Here is a 17,438-nt window from a genome sequence, read left to right on the forward strand (position 1 = left end):
CCATCTGCTGTAGCCAAAATAAAGGCAGCTGAGGTCAGCATGGATGTGTAAGGGATGATATCAGTGATCCTGTTATTCTGTCTCCATCTGCTGGTCGATGGGCAGAAGCCATTCATCTGGACTGGTCGGACTGGATAAAGAGGAACTCCGCATTTCAGGCTTCATATCACTAGGAGGACAACTTCATCAGAATCTTATGCACCCATCACATATAAATGCATAAAAGCCTAATTGCAGTAAAGACAGTTTATAGAGATCCATGTTGTGTCTCATACAGACCATAAACTGATACATATAAAAATAGGACCACAGCACCAGCCAATGAAGACAGACCTTGAGAAGAGAGGTTTTTAAAAAGTGCAAACTAACAATATGGTCACTGCAAGGTCAGAGTACACCTTGAAAGGAGAAATGAAAGGTTCCTGCAAGGAAAATAGGATACTGGGATAGAGTTGTTAAGAATGATGCTCCCACCTTTCTACAATTTCCCATTCTTCCCTGTATCGCTGTCGAGCAAGTTACATACTTAAAGTTGCTTGTATTTTCACTATGAACAAAAAAAAAAAACCCCCAACTTATTCCAAGTACAGTCAATCTCCATGTAAAATTTTCTCCAGTCCCTCAACATGCCCAGACTGTGCCAGTCATGTAAATGTTATCTTCACATAATATTTTTGTAGAGCCACACTGATTGGTTAAATGACTTACTCCCCATTGTTAACCTGACCTGGATTACTGGAACATAGGACAATTCTGCAATCAAGGCCCAGTACCAATAGTCAAACTCCATCCATCACACTCTTAAGACAACAGGGTTGTTCAGTTTGGGGAAGAGATAACTGAGGGGGGGGGGGGGGATATGATAGAAGTCTACAAAATAATGAAAGGACTTGAACAAGTTAATGTAAATTGGTTATTTACTCTCTCAGATAATAGAAGGACCTGGGAGAACTCCATGAAGTTAGCAAGTAGCTCATTTAAAACAAATCAAAGAAAATTCTTCTTCACTCAGCACATAGTGAAGCTCTGGAATTCATTGCCAGAGGATGAAGTTACAGCAGTTAGTGTAACTGGGTTTAAAAAAGGTTTGGATAAGTTCCTAGAGGACAAATCCATAAACTATGATGGTAATTAATAAGCAGTGTTTGGGTACTTGCCAGGTACTTGTGACTTGGATTGGCCACTCTTGGAAATAGGAAATTGGGCTTGATGGACCCTTGGTCTGATCTAGTATGGCATATCTTATGTTCACTCCTGAGGTACTGAAACAACACTGCATCATTGCTGTAGAAGTGCATGAACTGAAGCAGTCATGAAACACTAAGTTACTCAAGACCGTGATGCACAGAAACGCAAAAAGTTGCCTGGAGACACCAAAGAATTGAGGTTTGAGGGATATCAAGTATTGTGTGAAGGACTATGTCATCAGCACTTGTACCCTTATATCTTAATCATTCTGTATATTACTTTAGCAACACATGTAAAATTGTCATTCCAATAAAGTTATCTGATCTATCTGCAATGGGATCTTTTTACTTGTAACTAAAAGTCTATAAAAATAAAACAAAACACAGTCCCAGGCAGTGCAAGCACTATGCAAAGTGGAGCACCTCCGTGACTGAACCAGTATGCTTGGAGGACAACCACGTGGGCTGCTTTCTGGGCATCAATACCAACTTCCTACTTCATACTACCAGAAGACTGGAGCTTAACCTTCCTGGATATACCATAGAAGAGGAAGCAGCAACTGTCTGGATGGTTGGAGGTCAGTGCTGCGTTTCAAGCCTGCTGAATGCCACATGGCAGGCTATCAGATCCACCCATACACCAGACCTACCTCAGGGGAAGCAGTTTCACAGTTGAGGCGCTTCCATGTTTGCAAAACATTGAAGCACGGGAGAGAGAGCGAGAGAGAAAAGTCGCAGGAGCATTTAAATTAAACACCCATATGAATTTATTAAGTCCAGGAATTATGAATATTAGAGTTGAAATCATGAGAAACTGTGACAAAATGCACTGTATTAGTTATTTTTTTCTCTCGGTCCTTTGTTCGCATAAAATCGAGATTTCTCACGTGGAAACGGAGACATCCTCTCAGTGAGGTACTCTATCTGCACAATGGAATGAAAGTCACGATGATTACGCGATGCTTTATCTCAACTTTAAATATACAGCAATAATGGCAGGTGGGGGCAGAAAGGGAGACAGGGATTGCTTTGCTTTTTTTTTTCCTCTCTCTGCCAGGATACAGCACATCACATGAACGGCACCAGTCCAAAAACTAATAATTACTGGAATATAAAATAAAATAAAGCTCTTGATCCAGAGGAGATTAGCTGCTTCCTACAGAATAATCTCCTTTTTTGTGACTGTCCAGCGGTGAGGGGTTAAAGTTATGCTTGTTTTTGATAATAAATGTTTTGGGAGATTTACTAGTCCACCTTCTTTTCCTGTGCGGATTTCTCTGTGATTGCTGGTGGGATTCCTTCCGTTGCAGTGATGCTGTTGCAGCTGCTGCTGCCGCCATCACCATGTACCGTTTGGGAGGAAGGATCCTCACCACTGGTCCCATACTCGTTCATGCGCGTGGGGTCCACCCGGTAAATCCAGCGTTGGTAGAGGTAAATGAAGAACACCACATCTGCAAGGAGAGCAGAAAGAGCAGTGACCTGAAATGGGACGGGAAAGAGAAGCAGACAGCGGAATCTACTGCTGCTGGTACATAACTGAACCCAAGTTCTAGTCTCACCTCTGTAATCTTCAATATTTCATAAGTTACACACCCTCTATATTCAAAAATTGATGTCCCTAGAAGAAAGTCAATAGTCACTTCACACCCAATGGGTTCATGCTGCATTTGGGCCGTAATCAGTTTAACAGGATGTGCCATGTGTGCGATATGTATTGTGGCTGCTGTTCATATGATCACTCCTCCAGGCTACAAGGGAACTACAGGATAGCAAAGACATGTATAAAAGATGTCATAATAAAAAAGCTTGATTATTATTTCTGATGTTCTGTGCATTATTTAACATTGATAAGTCACCTCCTCCATTCTTACCCCTCCTTTATCTGAGGCCTGTAATACATTCCCATATCTTTTCACACCTCTTCCATATTTTAATGCTAACACCACAATATCAGGGACAGCAGGATTTGAACCTGTGGCCTCTGGTGTTTAAGGCCAGGAGGACTTAGTGACAGATCCAGAGGAACTCTAAAGTTATGCAGATCCTCTAGTAAATATCAAGAAAAGAAATGTTGGGGAGACTCACCTCCAAATACTCCCTATTGGTCAGCATTGTGTGTGGCTTGTAATATACAGAAGTATAGAAGGATGTTCACCCTGCTACACCTTTGCTGGACCAACAGCCCACAATGTCAATCTCTGTTGCCTGGCCTGTTCTGGTCTCACCTGGGCTTTCTAGTTTTCTGCTCTGGCTCCTGCCTTGGCTCTCTGGTGCTTCTGCGTCTGTGCCTGCCTGCGCTTGAAAAGACCTGGTGGCCACTTGAACCCAAGGGCTTAACCTATGGGGGAAGAGCGGTTGCTACAGGCAATGCCCCTGCTCCAGAGTGCCCACCCTTCTTCAAGGTACATCCATTCACTAATACCCTTATGTTCTAGAGCTGTAGCAGAGTGAGCTGTGACATTGGACCAGCCCAAAGCTGGGATGGGCTGATGGAGTAGCTGCAGGACTGTGTTATGGGCTTTATGGAGACAGTACAAGGACTGGAGGCCCACTCCATGCTTTGCAGGCTCAGGACTGAAACCTGCCAGAAACCTACTAGCGGACAAAGTACACTGCCTAGTAAGCCTCGGTTAGCCCTTCCTGAAAAGATTTGTGGTGACAAGGGGGAGGTGCAGGGGTATTTAAACCAATGTAAACAAAACTTTAAATTGCATCCCCACTCAGTCTCTGAGTTGCAAAAAGTTGCTTCATGATCAGCCTGCTTATTAAAAAGGCCCTCTTATGGGTTACTCCACTATAAGAACGGGATGATCGCGGTCTTAAATCAATTGGACTCATTCATGAGAGCTCTCTCCCATGCCTTCGGTAACCCTGATCATATGCAACTAGCAGAGATCAGAATCTTGGGGCTGTATCAAGGCTGCTGCAGTATAACTGAGTACCACAAAGGATTTTAAGCAGCTTGTCAACTATTTGGACTGGAATGAACTGACCCTGCATCCTCATTTTCAGTGGGGGCTGGTGACCCACATTAAAGATGAACTGGCTTGTTCAGATCCCCAATCAATCCTGAGGCTCGGACAGGGGGATTTGAACCCATGGCCTCAAGTGTTAAGGACCAAAAGAATTAGCAACGGAGCCACAGGGACTCTGAAACAATGCAGACTCAGGAAAATATAAAGAAAAGAAGTTTTAGGGAGGTCCACCTCCAAAGGCTCCCTAATGGACCAAAGGTGTGGCAGGATGAGCTTCCTTATATTCTACGATCTAACTGTCCACACCGAGTTCACTCTGTATCTCTGTTGCCTGGCTTATTCCTGCATTCCTGATTCTGGTTCCTGGCTCCTGTTCCGGTCTTGCCTAGGCTTTTTGGTTTCCTACTCTGGCTCATGCTTTGGCTCTCCGGTGTTTTTGTTTCTCCGTGCCTAAAAAGACCCAATGGCCACTTGAACCCAAGGATTCAAACTGCAGGGAACAGCGTCTTCCACAGGCAAAGACCCCTGCTCCAGAGCACTCATCCTTCCTCAATGTACGTCCGTTCGTTACTGCTCCTATGTTCTGCACCTGAAGTGGAGCATGACGTGACAAAACCTTAGTTCTTCAAGTAGCACTGTCAGGAAATGTACAGTACAAGGCAGAAAATAGGATACCCACCACCTCTCAGGTTGTGGTATCAGGTGGTGTACAATAGGAGATGGACGACAGGATATTCACCACCATGCAGCGTCTTAGCGGTACCCTCAGCATTCATGCACGTTGAACCCAGTGGGCATATGGAGGGTCCTAGCAAGCATTGCTCAAGTCCTGCCTGCACCTACAATCCTGTCCCTATACTGGCAACCTCCCAACCACCAACTGGGTTCCTGCTGGTCTCTGGACAAATACCCTATGCTCTGCCAACTATCCCTTGGTAGTTTCTAAAGACACTACAACTGCACAAAAACTCAGATGTCGCACAGTTCTCAGAAAGGACATCCATTGACAAAACACAAACAATACCCAGTATGACTTCTGTGGGTCACTGATGAGTCAAAGAGGACTAACAAATGAAAATGTTTAGTTAAAAAAAAAACAGTATCCTACAGGGTCTTGACACAAGTCTGGTGGGCTGTGCTTATTAGTTATGACAAATTTCTGGCAAATTCTTAGCTAGTTCTATCTGGAGCAGTTGTTGTACAACCAACCATAACCCAGAACACTGGCTTCCTGAAAACACTGTATAACCTTGCAATGCTTATGTAACATTATAATATTACAAATCCATAGGGCAAAGCAGAAAATGGCTTAATTTTCCATCGTGAAGCAAGTTTAACCCTTTCAGTCCAAGATAACACAAAGAAAAGCCCCCCAGCTGCAAAGAATTGCAGAGCACCTTGCAAAAGACCAGATGTCACTTTGTATGTTAAGAGTTTGCAAGGGGAGGCAGTTCTCGTTGGATAAAACAGATCCCAGAACAAAGCAGAAGATATACAAAACCCCGTTTCACCACATTTACTATCTTTCAGCTCAAGGTGCCAGATGTACAGTAGGAAAGGATATTCACTGTCTCTTGAGGATGTGGCACCAAAAGGTAGGAGGAAGAGGATAGGAAAGCATATTTACCAACTCAGGCCATTGCATCAGGTAGTGTGCAATAGGAGGTGGAGGATAAGACACTCAACCTGTGGTGTCAGGAACGGTTCTGTAGGAAGCAGAGGATAGAATACTCACCGTCTCTCAGGCAGCCTATTCTGTACATCATGGGCATTTTGATGACAAAAGCAAACAGGTCATCGATGAAAGTGTTCAGAGCTTTATAGGTCAGCATTCTCCAGGGCAGATGTGCCACAGACTTCAGCTTGTAGTTAATGAAGAGTTGTGGCGTCATGGTAATAAACCCTGGGGGAAGAAAGGAAAGGGAGATTCACAGTGGAAACACCTGGAGAGGCTCGGGCTGAAGACAGATGCCAGGGAGGAAAGTCATGAGATGATTGTGCTAAAGATAGCCCCCCAGCAGGGGAGACATAAGGGGCTAAAAGCTAAGGAATGACTCTGGGAAGGGAACTAGGACAGGTTTGGACTTATTAATGCAGGCCTAGTAAGCCTGTGCAAAGAGCGACAACATTCTGGGAGAAGGAAAATTCTAAGACTAGCAAAATGGGACCAAGAATCTAAGCCCTACAACCCCATCACTTGCCCAGTTAGACAGTGCAACTGCCTGTCCCATTGAGAGAAGCAAAGTTTTACAAGGGGATGGGGAGGTTCTTGGGAATATCAACCCACCCACGCCCTCAGAAGCTTTCACAGAGTGGAGGTGGCTGCAAAACAGACCAAGGTACTGAAAAACACTATCATTGGCTCCCACATCTGACCTTCCTATAAAGGAGGGTGGTGGCATCAACAGTGCCTAGGAGCAGCTAAAACCTAAATGTGATAATACCAGGAGCAAGCACATGAGAAGGCTGAGGGTACAATTTATACAGCTCTAAAGGCATGCATAACTTTAGCCAGCTCAAAATTAACGAACCCAAACTGGAAAACATTTTCCTCCCGCTTCAGCAAGAGGGAGAATACCTGTGTATTAAGAACCACTTCCATCTCTATTCTTTCATCAAAAGCCCCCACTCCTCTCTGACCCATGCTGGTCATCAGTAGCTTCTACCTTTTGATCACCCATCGTCACCTATGGCTCTTGTTCCCTCATTCATACACCATCCTGGTCTGTAATCCACAGTAAAATTACAGCTCCTGTTATGCTCAACCCTGCACTGAGTCATTCCAGTTCTGCCATTGCACCTCATTCCTGCCCTGCAGCACACGCTGTTCCAGCTCTGAACCCTCCCCCCAACACAGTGTACTCCAGAAGATCCCTCAAAGAACTCCCCGCATCTGCATGCCCACTCTGTGCTACTCACCGAAGGTCAGGAGAAAGCCATACAACATGCTGAGCACCCAGGAGTACCAACCCTTGTGTTCCATATACAACAAGCTGTACACAGCATAACAGCCCAGCAGGGGGTACAGGATCCAGGACAGATACCGGAAGGCCATCTGAAGATGAGGAAAAGTCAGTACACGTTAATCCTCTTCTGAACCAAAGCAAATGTAAAAGTGCCACTTCTTAAAGCCAAGGCTACCTGCGCTCTAGATTGCTTGGTCATTCTACTGAACATTTTTGGTATCTGATTACTCTGGTTTGGTTTTGGCAGAGCAGTTTCCTTTTGCTTTTTAGGTTTTCTGGCTCATTCAGCAGTGGCCTCTACTTCGGCTATGGTGCTCTGTTCAGTTTTTCAGGGGTTCCCCCCATTTTTAAATCCCCAATCTAGTATAGCCCAGATCTAGTATAAGAATATAAGATTGCTGGGTCAGATAGTCTCTAACAGTGGCCAATCCAGGTCACAAGTACCTGGCAGATCCCATAAAGTAGATCTAATTCCTGTTGCTCATTCCCAGGGACATTTTGCAGGGACTACTGCTTCAGGGCAATTTTTAAATCACTCATTTTATAGTCATCACCTTCACTGCGCTGTTAAAGTGGAATCAGTGAAGGTCAGCCCATCGAGTGGCTGAAAAATTTCCCTGAAGCAGCTGTCCCACCGAAAACGGTGGCCAAGTTAGCATTTCTTGCCCAGTGGTGTTTATCAAGTTCTGGAGTAAATGAGCTTTCATGGAATAATATCTTGTAGAGCAGTGGACAGTTAAGTAATGAAGCTTTGTGCATTGAAGAAAACATTCACAAATATAATGAGGTTACTTACACTAGTAACAAGTGTTTTCCCAAGGACAGCAGGATGTCAGCCTTCATACATAGGTGACGCCATCAAACGAAGTTTGGTACAGAACTTTGATTTCAAAGATTCTAGAGCTTTCAGCATGCTCTACTGAGCATGTGCAGCTGTCATCACTTCCCTGCCTCCCAGGAGGAGCCCCCTCAGTCCATGATAAAGCTAAGACATGGAGAAACCAACTCCCAGGGGAGGTGGGGGGGATCCTAAGGACTCACATCTGTGATTACCAAAGCTACAGGGTGGCCAAAACAAGAAAAAAAGGGGGAAAATCCCCATAGTGCTAAAGGCACAACTTGAGTGGTTGGCAGTATAAGCCACCCTTCCCCCTTTTCTTCTGCTACAGCATGATTTTTTTGAGGCAGCCAGACCCATAATGGGCTCTAGAAGGGGGAAGGAGCTGGGTTCTACACCTCAGACACTCGTAGGACAGATGGCGTGAAAAAGGTTGTATGGCAATAGTTCCTGCTGAAGGCAGAGGCGTGATCGCCGCACAAACAAACACAGTCAGAACTGGCACAGCAAGCGGTGACATGTCCCACGAGATCTAGGTATTCCTGGTTATAGGAAAGGGCACAAATCACTAACAAGGAGAAAAAGAGCTCCTGGACCAAGACAGCCCAAATTTCTTCAGTGTTGGAAAGACAGCTCAATAGGCAATCTGGAGCTAGAGAGTCCTCCAGAAAGAAACCGGATCACTAGCATCTGAAAAGTAGGAACAGATTGCTGGCACACAGGTACGCCCGACATTTAGCTGTGGGGAACAACAGGCATAGAACCCAAGTACCTGCTTCAAAGAAGTGGAAAAAAGCATCAGGGTCTTTGGCAGACCCCTACCTGACAAATGAGAAACAAACAAAGAGCTGACCTCCCAGGTCAGATGGAGTGGAAAGAAGCACTGAGGCACGAGAAAGCTACCCCCAGAGGGAGCACAACGCTTACACCAGGAGCACAACGGTGAGCTTCAACTGAAACCCACCTAACTTAAGCACTCCTATGACTGTCATATCCCCCCAAGCCAGCAGGATAAACACAAGTGAAAGGGAAGAACACTGGCCAACCAATTGATCCACAAAAAAAAGTCCCTCAGTGGTTAGAATACCACTCAGTTATGCTACTGATTTGCAGGAGTGGTCACAAGGGGAAAACATTTTTGTTTTTGCCCAGCAGGTATCAGAAAAGCACTCCCCACACGCGGGAGAAATCCTTACCTGCTGCTGGAGAGCGGAATCCTACGAGAGGGAATACAAAACCAATACTGCAAGAAGGCATGGCTGGTGACAGCTCCCTGCATGCCACAAAGCATCCCAGCTGTGTGGTAGTACAAAGAGGTGGCATTAGTGTTCTTCCCCGACAGGTCCACCGGATCCTGCAGAATATGGAGAACTGCTAAGTAAGAAAGCAGTTACTCAGAAGCAAAATCACCCGGAGAACAGAGTGTGAAATATCCCTTTCCCCGAGTAGGAAACAAGATACTGAGAGGGAACCTACTAAGGTTGCCTTTTGGAATCCAACAGTCATATAAGCTCGACTTTAACCGGGTCAACGGCATATATGAGATCGGACCTAATCCCATACATGCGATGTTAACCAACCACCAAGAGTCGACACCGTGGCACTATCAGAGTCTGGGCAACAGTCCTGGAACCCCCTACTCTCCCCATGACTGAAAAAAAGCAGCTGATGATTTATGGAGAAAAAGAAGGGGGCTCAACCCTTACTAAAGCATTCTACTGGCAAGAGAGCCAATAGCTGGAGGCTGGACAGCCGAACACTACTGGCACACCAGTAACTTGCCACATGAATGCCAGAGAAAGCAGTCTAGCAGACCCTGTCTTATCCTCCCCCAGCTCCCAATTGGAGACCTGCAAGGAGCTGCTCTGACCTAGCCAAAGGCTGCATCATCAAGAAGCATAGCCCCGCAAGATAAGAGAACTTGCAGTAGTATGAGCTTCCCAGTAAAGGAGATCCAGACTGTAAGCTAATATGGAAGGGAACTCAGGGAGGCCTGTCCCCACCCCTTGGGGGGAAGTAAATAAAGTGGTGTCAAATCTCCATGCTCCCCTCCTGGTCTCCATCCTAAATGGGTGGCCTCAGAAGAAAGAGAAGCCCACTAATGCCTGAAAGGCCAGATACATCATGGTGTACTGGCAATTGCAGTGCTCTAACCTGTGATGCCCTCTGCCATCGGTGAAAGGGTATCACTGCAGAGGACGAGTGATAGTGATGTCACAATGCTTAACCTCAGTATAGTAACTGCATGCAGCGCCTTGCTAATGATAGCACATAAGCACCCGACACCCCAGTGTGAGTCTATATTGGCCATGCCCACAACTCAGCCTGCTCCAAGCCACGTCATGAATTAGCAACCATGCTGCCGGTATTTACAGTGGTGCATTGTGAAGGGGCAGTCACCCAGTGCAGAGTGTGATCGCATTTATCCCATCAGGATTCAGTGTCACATAGTGCTCTTGGTGCCAGGCACGTGAGGACACTGAATGGTGCCCAGTGGTGCCCCCCCATTGACATTGCCTGGTGGCAAACAGCAGCACTCACAGGCCCTCTGCACTGGTGTGCTTGGTCTGATCAGTGCAATGCAGATGTATGGCATCCCAGGGCATGTGCTCCATGTTATCGACGCCCCTTATGGCATCTACCACGTTTAACATTGGCGATTGCACCCCTGGTGTCTATAGCGCCAGTGGCGTTAATAGCTGCAGTGATGTCAATGGCACCCTCGGCACTTCATGGTGCATATGACCCAGGCAGCATCCGTCTGTGCTCATAGCAATCTGTGGCACTGATGGAATCCAACGGTCCCAGTGGTGCTCCATTGCTTAAATGTTGCCCCATGGCATCAGTAGCACCCATACTCTCAACGCTAATGGCATCTATGCAGCCCAACAGTGTTGATGGAGCTCCATGGCTTCGATGACACCCACAGTGCTTAACATCGTGACAGCCCTCAAGGGCAATCATGGTGCTTGATGGCACCCACAGGCCACATGCTGCTACCTGGCTGCAAAGGCTCTCACAGCACCTCATGGCCTTGATAGTGCCCAACAGTGCCCCTAGTGCTCGACAGCATCCACGATGTTTGATGGCACCCATAGTGCCCACAGCATTGATGGTGCCCTCAGTGCACAACAGCATCAATGGTGCTCCCGGCACTTGGTGTTGATGGCACTCCCAGAGCCCACTGTGCACAACCTCGATGGCGCAGACATCAAGTGATCTTACTTTCAGGCTCCATGACCAGCGTTTGACCACCAGTACTCTTGCACATGAATATGCACAGGTGACCAATGTTAAGGCAAGGCACCGGCGGTGCAGCTTCAGAGCTGCTTGCCCAGGTTCATGCTCACCCTCTCTTCCATGGAGACTGCTCTGCCAGAGCAAACTGGCAATCATGAGGGAGGCTATTGCATCAAGGGCAACGGAGGTGAAAATTAATTTGGACCCATGGAGACTAGTTCCCAGGAGTGTGGGGAGGATAAGCTCTCCTCCCCATGGGAACGATCTGGTCCTGGATTCCTTGCTGTCTGGGCCTCTATCAATGCCCAGTGGTCAGATGAATCAACACAGAACTCTTACCTGGATGAGAACTCAGGCTAGTCCCCAGTCCAGAGGCCTAACCAGACCACACAGGGACTGAAGGTCCCATGAGACACCAATAAAGGCAAAAATATTCAAATTGATGGAGACAACATGAGGAAACTGCGGGCGCAACATTATTTATTTAATGGAAGAAGCCTCTGCCAGGCAGCAATGGGCACTAGGCCCACCATGTGGCTGGCAGAGAGAAGCACTGAAAAAAATGGAACAAAACAAAATATTACAGGGTCCTGCCAGGAAAAACAACAAAACAAAACAAAAAAAAAAGCACACACACCCCCCACATCTTCTGCAACTCCAGAATTTTCACTGCAGTAGCTGTGAGGAAGAGAGCAAAACACCATGTCATACGGACTCTGCAGGGGGCGAAAAAACCCCCAAAAACTGAGGACCCTGCCTGGGAAAACTCTAGAATCTTTGAAATCAAAGTTTTGTGCGGGCTCCGTCGGATGACGTCACCCATGTGTGAGGACTGCCATCCTGCTTGTTTTTGAGAAAGAAGTATTTGCATCACTGAGAAAAAAACACATCCGTTTTTTCACAAAGATAAGTTCATTTTCCATTTCTGTTTTTTCTAGGACTGGTGTGATGGCTGTCCTGAAAGAGTTAAGAGTTTGGGAGGTAGCAGTTGTATCTCCAGATTTTTTTCAGATTAAAAAAAAAGGCAAAAAATATATAGAAAGTTTTTATGATGAAAAAAATTACAGCTGCTCATTCTATTGCAGATCGCAGCATTTTTTAAGTCTTTTCCTCCTGATTTATTGCATTACTTTTTTTTTTTTTTTTTTAAATGTTTAGAGTTTTGTAGCAAGGTTGATACCAGCAAACCAACTTCCTAGAAACCAACCGGGACAGGGCTGGCAGGCTGGTTGTGGCCACATACTGTCTAGTTAAGACCATAGGGACTTAGGACGCTGTTTGGGCAACAGCCTAATTTTGGCAGCTATTTAGATTATTAAAACCTTGGAGGTAAGACATGGGAGAACTGGGTGATGGATCTTAATGCTCATCAGGATGAAAGAAAACCAATTAGGAAGAACAAGGAGAAGTGATATCCTATAAGCAGGAAAGCTTCAATGGATGGCAGCTGGGATATATTCTTGCCATGTTAGTATAACTGAGCAAACTGGATAGGCTAATTGTCTTTCTGCCATCAACTTCTAAGTTACAAAAGTGGAAACAAGCAGTTTGCATGCAGCAACTACAGACCCCTTATTTTATCTTCAGTAAAGGGCAAAACTATAGAATACTAAAGAAAAAGATAAGGTAGCACCTTGAAACAATTGTATATAGTACAAAGGGAAGATTTTATTCAGCTCATTAATGAGCCAAAAATAATTTCTTGTGTTGCCCTTGTCCTTTGGAATGGGCTGCCTTTAGAGATATGCTTGATATCAGAATAAAGATTATTTCATAAAGCTCTGAAGATTCATCTATTTAATGAAGCTTTTAAGATGTCTTAGTTGCTTGCCCCTTTAATACTTTAGGGTGCTGTGTTTTTTGTTTATTTTGATTGTGTTTTATATACATTTGTTTTATTGCTTTATTGTTAATATGTTTTATTGATATTGTTTATATCTTGTGTCACTTTGTTATAATCCACCCAGAACAGAAATATTGATAAGTGGGCAGAATAGAAATTTCTATAAATAAATAGTGATGGATTAGAGATGTGCAGTAGATGTTGCCTATCTGGACTTCAATAAGGCTTTTGACACTATTCTGCAAAGACGACTAGTAATCAAAATCCCTCATAAAAGACTCACTTATACCAGTTCCTCTGGCAACTTTCTGGACCATGTATAATTAGGGACCTTTGTTTCAGTTTTTATTTTTCCTGGGAATTTAAATGTTATAACAAAAAAAAAAAAAAAAAAATCAGTGGAAAAAATTACTTTTAATATTTTTTACCCCACAGATGAGACAAATACTGACAAGGTTTGCTGCTACCCAAGCCCATGTACTGAAAGTGATGTCACAGAAAAGAACTGTAGCTCTCTCTCCATCTGCTGGCACGGATGCATAACTTACTCATCTGGACTAGTATGACAGGATAAAGAATTCACATCATTTGTATAACGCATACCATGGTAATGTAAGGAATGATGGCAGATGAAGACCAAATGGTCCATCCAATCTGCCCAGCAAGGTGCTTACGGTAGTAACTGCTGCTCCATGCAGGATACCCCCATGCAGAAATGTTACACCTAAAAGTTAACAGATTATCCCATTTCCTAATTTCCATCCTCTAGGGATCTGTGTTGTTATCCCATGCACTTTTGAATTCCATTACTTGTCTTTCCATTCACCACCCTCTCTGTGAAGAAATATTTCCTGATGTTGGCCTGAGTAATCTCCCTGGCATTTCATATCATGTCCCCTAGTTGTACAGTTTCCTTTCCAACAGAAAAGATTTGAAGTTTATGCATCAATACCTTTTAGATATCTGAAGATCTGTATCATCTCTCTCCTGCACCTTCTTTCCTTCCAGGATGTACATATTCAGATCCTTCAGCCTCTTCTCATAAGTCTTCCAATACAGACCCCACACCATTTTGGTCACCCTGCTCTGGACCGCTTTCATCCTGTCTCTATCCCTTTTGAGATAGAGTCTCCAGAACTGAACACAGGCCTCAAAGACCTATTTCAAGGACATTATCATCTCCTTTTACTTGCTGATTATTCCTCTCTATGCAGCCCAGCATCCTTTTGGCTCTAGCTACTGCCTTGTCACACTACTTTGTTGCCTTCAGATCATCAGACACCCCAAGCTCCTGCTCCATGCAGATTAGTCTTTCACTCCCCACTGCATACAGCACTTTTGGATTATTGCTCCCCAAATGCATGATTCTGCACTTCTTGGCACTGAATCCCAGTTGCCAAACCTTCAACCATTCTTCAAGCTTTCTTAAATCTCTTTACTCCTTCAGGCACGTCCACTCTGTTGCGGATCTTAGTATCATCTGCAAGACTAACCTTTCCTTCTATCCCCTCCGCAATACTGCTCACGAAGCTAATGAAAAGAATCAGTCCCAAAACGGATCCCTGAAGTATGCCACTTAACACTGTTCTCTCTTCAGAGAAAGTTCTATTTACTATCACACGCTATCAGTTAGTCAACCAATGTGCAATCCACTCCACCACCTTACATAGTGCAATGTAATGACAGCAGGAAACGACCAAATGGTCCATTCAGTCTGTCCAGCAAGTTCCTTATGTAAGTATCCACCACTCCGTGCAGGTTACCCCATATGTCTGTCTGGGGTAGTAAATGCTGCTGTGTGCAGGTTACCCCCAAGCCTTAAGTTAAGGATAGTAATAACAATCAAAACTAAGCAACTGTCAAACCCATAACAAAATGACTGCTAACATTTTCACAGTGCAAGCAGCCTTCTTGATAATTCATACAATGCTGCTGCTTGAACGCGCTTTGCTTTTGAGTTGGTCATAGAAGCAATCCTGCGCTCAACCCACTCCCCCAAGCTTCTCATTTTATTCATGAGCTTCCTATGTGGGACTGGGTTGAAAGCTTTGCTGAAATCCAAATAAACCACATCAAGTGCTCTTCCTTGATCTAATTCTCTAGACACCCAATAAAAAAAAAAAAAAAAATTAGTTTCATCCGACAGGGCCTTCTGGTGAATCCAAGCTGCCTCATATACAGCAATCTACCGGTCCAGTGACCCCATCTTAGATCCTTTCCTTCAGCAGAGTCTGCATTAAATTTTCCCATCACAGACGTAAGGCTAACCAGCCTCTAAGTTTCCAGCCTTTTCTCTGCTACCACTCTTGCAAAGCAGGACCACAGCTGCTTTTCTCCCATCTTGCGGTGCCACTCCTGTTTGCAGGGATCTATTGAACAGATCTTTCAGCGGACCCGCCACTGCATCTCTGAGCTCCCTTAGTACCCTGGTATGTTCTTCCATCCAGCCCCCATGGCCACTTTCAGTTTTTCTAGCTCTTCTCATACATCCTCTGATGTAAATGAGGTTGCATCTGCCCTATTCCCATTCATGATGTTGTCACCCAGCAAGTCGTAAACACTAAACTAAAATATTTGTTTCTGTTATTTCTTCAGACATTGCTCCTCGTCTCCTCTCGATTTTTAAATGTACCACCTCAGGCTTTCCTTATTTCTCTATCTAAAAAATATTTTGTTACTTCTTTACCCCTTTGGCAAACCTTTCTTCCGCTTGACCTTTTGCTTTTCTGATTTCCTTGTCTTCAGCTTAATCAGATATTCTTCCCTGTGTTCCTCTTTTTGTGATTCTTTGTACTACCTGAATGCTGTTTTATTTTTTTGCCTTTTTCAGCCACCTACTCTGAGAATCAGATGGGTTTCTTTTATGCAACACTGTACAGAGATATATAATGGACAATCCCTGTTTATCTATTCCAAGTGGTACAGAACTAGAGAGAAGACAACTATGCAGATTGCCTGGGCTAATTGGTCATTATCTGCTGTCATTTTCCATGATACTGTGTTACCTACTTATAACTGGAGTCAGTAACTTCACAGATTTTTTTCTCTCAAGAGCCACAAATGTGACCCTCACTTATATGAATCTTACACAATACTCACATCATCATACACTTTGGTTGAAGATTTGACATATGTTGATTTGTCCTTAAATGTCAATCGTGGAAAGATGCCAGCCACTTTATTCTCTCTGTCCAGCTATCCACAAACAAAACAAAGGGGAAGCAGAAATCAGATTAGGCTAATGATGGCAACTGAGAATCAAATCCCCACTGTGGTCACTAACTCTTTAAATGCAGGTACAATATCATTGTGATCGTTCAGCCCTATAAAGGATGTAAATCCCTAGAAAATATTGTAGCTGCATTGCATTCATTAATGGAATTTGCAGTGCCACAGACATCGCTATTTAAACATGCTATGATCATTCTGCTTTAGCAACCTCAGCCGTGGGGAGAACAAGTCTAAAGAGTATGGGGAGACTGCAGACCAATGGGTACAAGCAAATCAATTTTTAAAGGGAAACTCCCTGTGAAGTTTCTCAATAAAATTAATTTCCTCAACAGGGGCCATGGGTAAAAAAGTACCTTCAGAATTTGTACAAGAAGACTCCCTGCTGGGCAACATTCATAGGATGTTAAACATGATTGGCTCTGGTCACACCCCAGCTCTCAGCATTGAAATTGAATAGACTGGGGGTGAAGATTCATCTTTCAAAAGGACAATGACCCCTAAGCACACAGCCAAGACAACGCAAGTCTGTGAATGTCCTCGAGCGGCCCAGCCAGAGCCTGGACTTGAACCTCGATCAAACATCTCTAGAGAGACCTGAGAACAGCCCTAAATCCAGGTACACCAAGATTATAGGGTCATACACAAGAAGACTTGCGGCTGTAACTGCTGCAAAAGGTACCTCAAAGTACTAAGTAAAGGGTTTGAATACTAATATAAAAGTGATATTTCAGGGGTTTTTTTTGTTTTTTTTTTTTAATTTGCACAAATTTCTACAAACTTTATTTTACTTTTGTATAGACAGAGGAGGAAAAAACAGTCAAATTATCAATTTTAGAATAAGGAAAAAGTGAATGGGTCTGAATACTTTCTGAATGCACTGTAACTGACTATAAAGGAAAATTGGTTCTTACCTGCTAATTTTCGTTCCTGTAATACCACAGATCAGTCCAGACAAGTGGGTTTTACATTCTGACCAGCAGGTGGAGGCAGAGAACAAAAGCTTTGAGGCACTGCTACATAACAGAGTGCCACCTGCAGTCCCTCACTACTGACCTGTACCCAAGCCAGAATGTCCCTTCAAAACCCCAATCAGGGTGAACAGGAAACCTGGGATTGGAATCCCCTGGACTGGAGACACAGACGTTTCCAGCGACC

At 44.4% G+C, this 17,438-nt stretch overlaps 1 protein-coding gene across 2 annotated transcripts in view; it reads right to left on the reverse strand.

Annotated features, from left to right (window-relative positions):
* Positions 1-1,930: 1,930 nt before the first annotated feature.
* Positions 1,931-17,438, reverse strand: part of CLPTM1 (CLPTM1 regulator of GABA type A receptor forward trafficking) — a 73,162-nt gene continuing 57,654 nt past the window's right edge. For both annotated transcript variants that reach the window (XM_029619564.1, XM_029619562.1), the window contains 4 exons: positions 16,152-16,247; positions 7,085-7,220; positions 5,901-6,068; positions 1,931-2,641 (listed from right to left, as the gene is read on the reverse strand). In XM_029619564.1, the coding sequence (XP_029475424.1) occupies positions 2,433-2,641; positions 5,901-6,068; positions 7,085-7,220; positions 16,152-16,247 (609 nt within the window). In that variant the 3' untranslated portion in view covers positions 1,931-2,432. The remainder of the gene's footprint in view (positions 2,642-5,900; positions 6,069-7,084; positions 7,221-16,151; positions 16,248-17,438) is intronic.

This window comes from Rhinatrema bivittatum, chromosome 11, assembly GCF_901001135.1.
Source record: "Rhinatrema bivittatum chromosome 11, aRhiBiv1.1, whole genome shotgun sequence".
Taxonomy (NCBI): Eukaryota; Metazoa; Chordata; class Amphibia; order Gymnophiona; family Rhinatrematidae; genus Rhinatrema; species Rhinatrema bivittatum.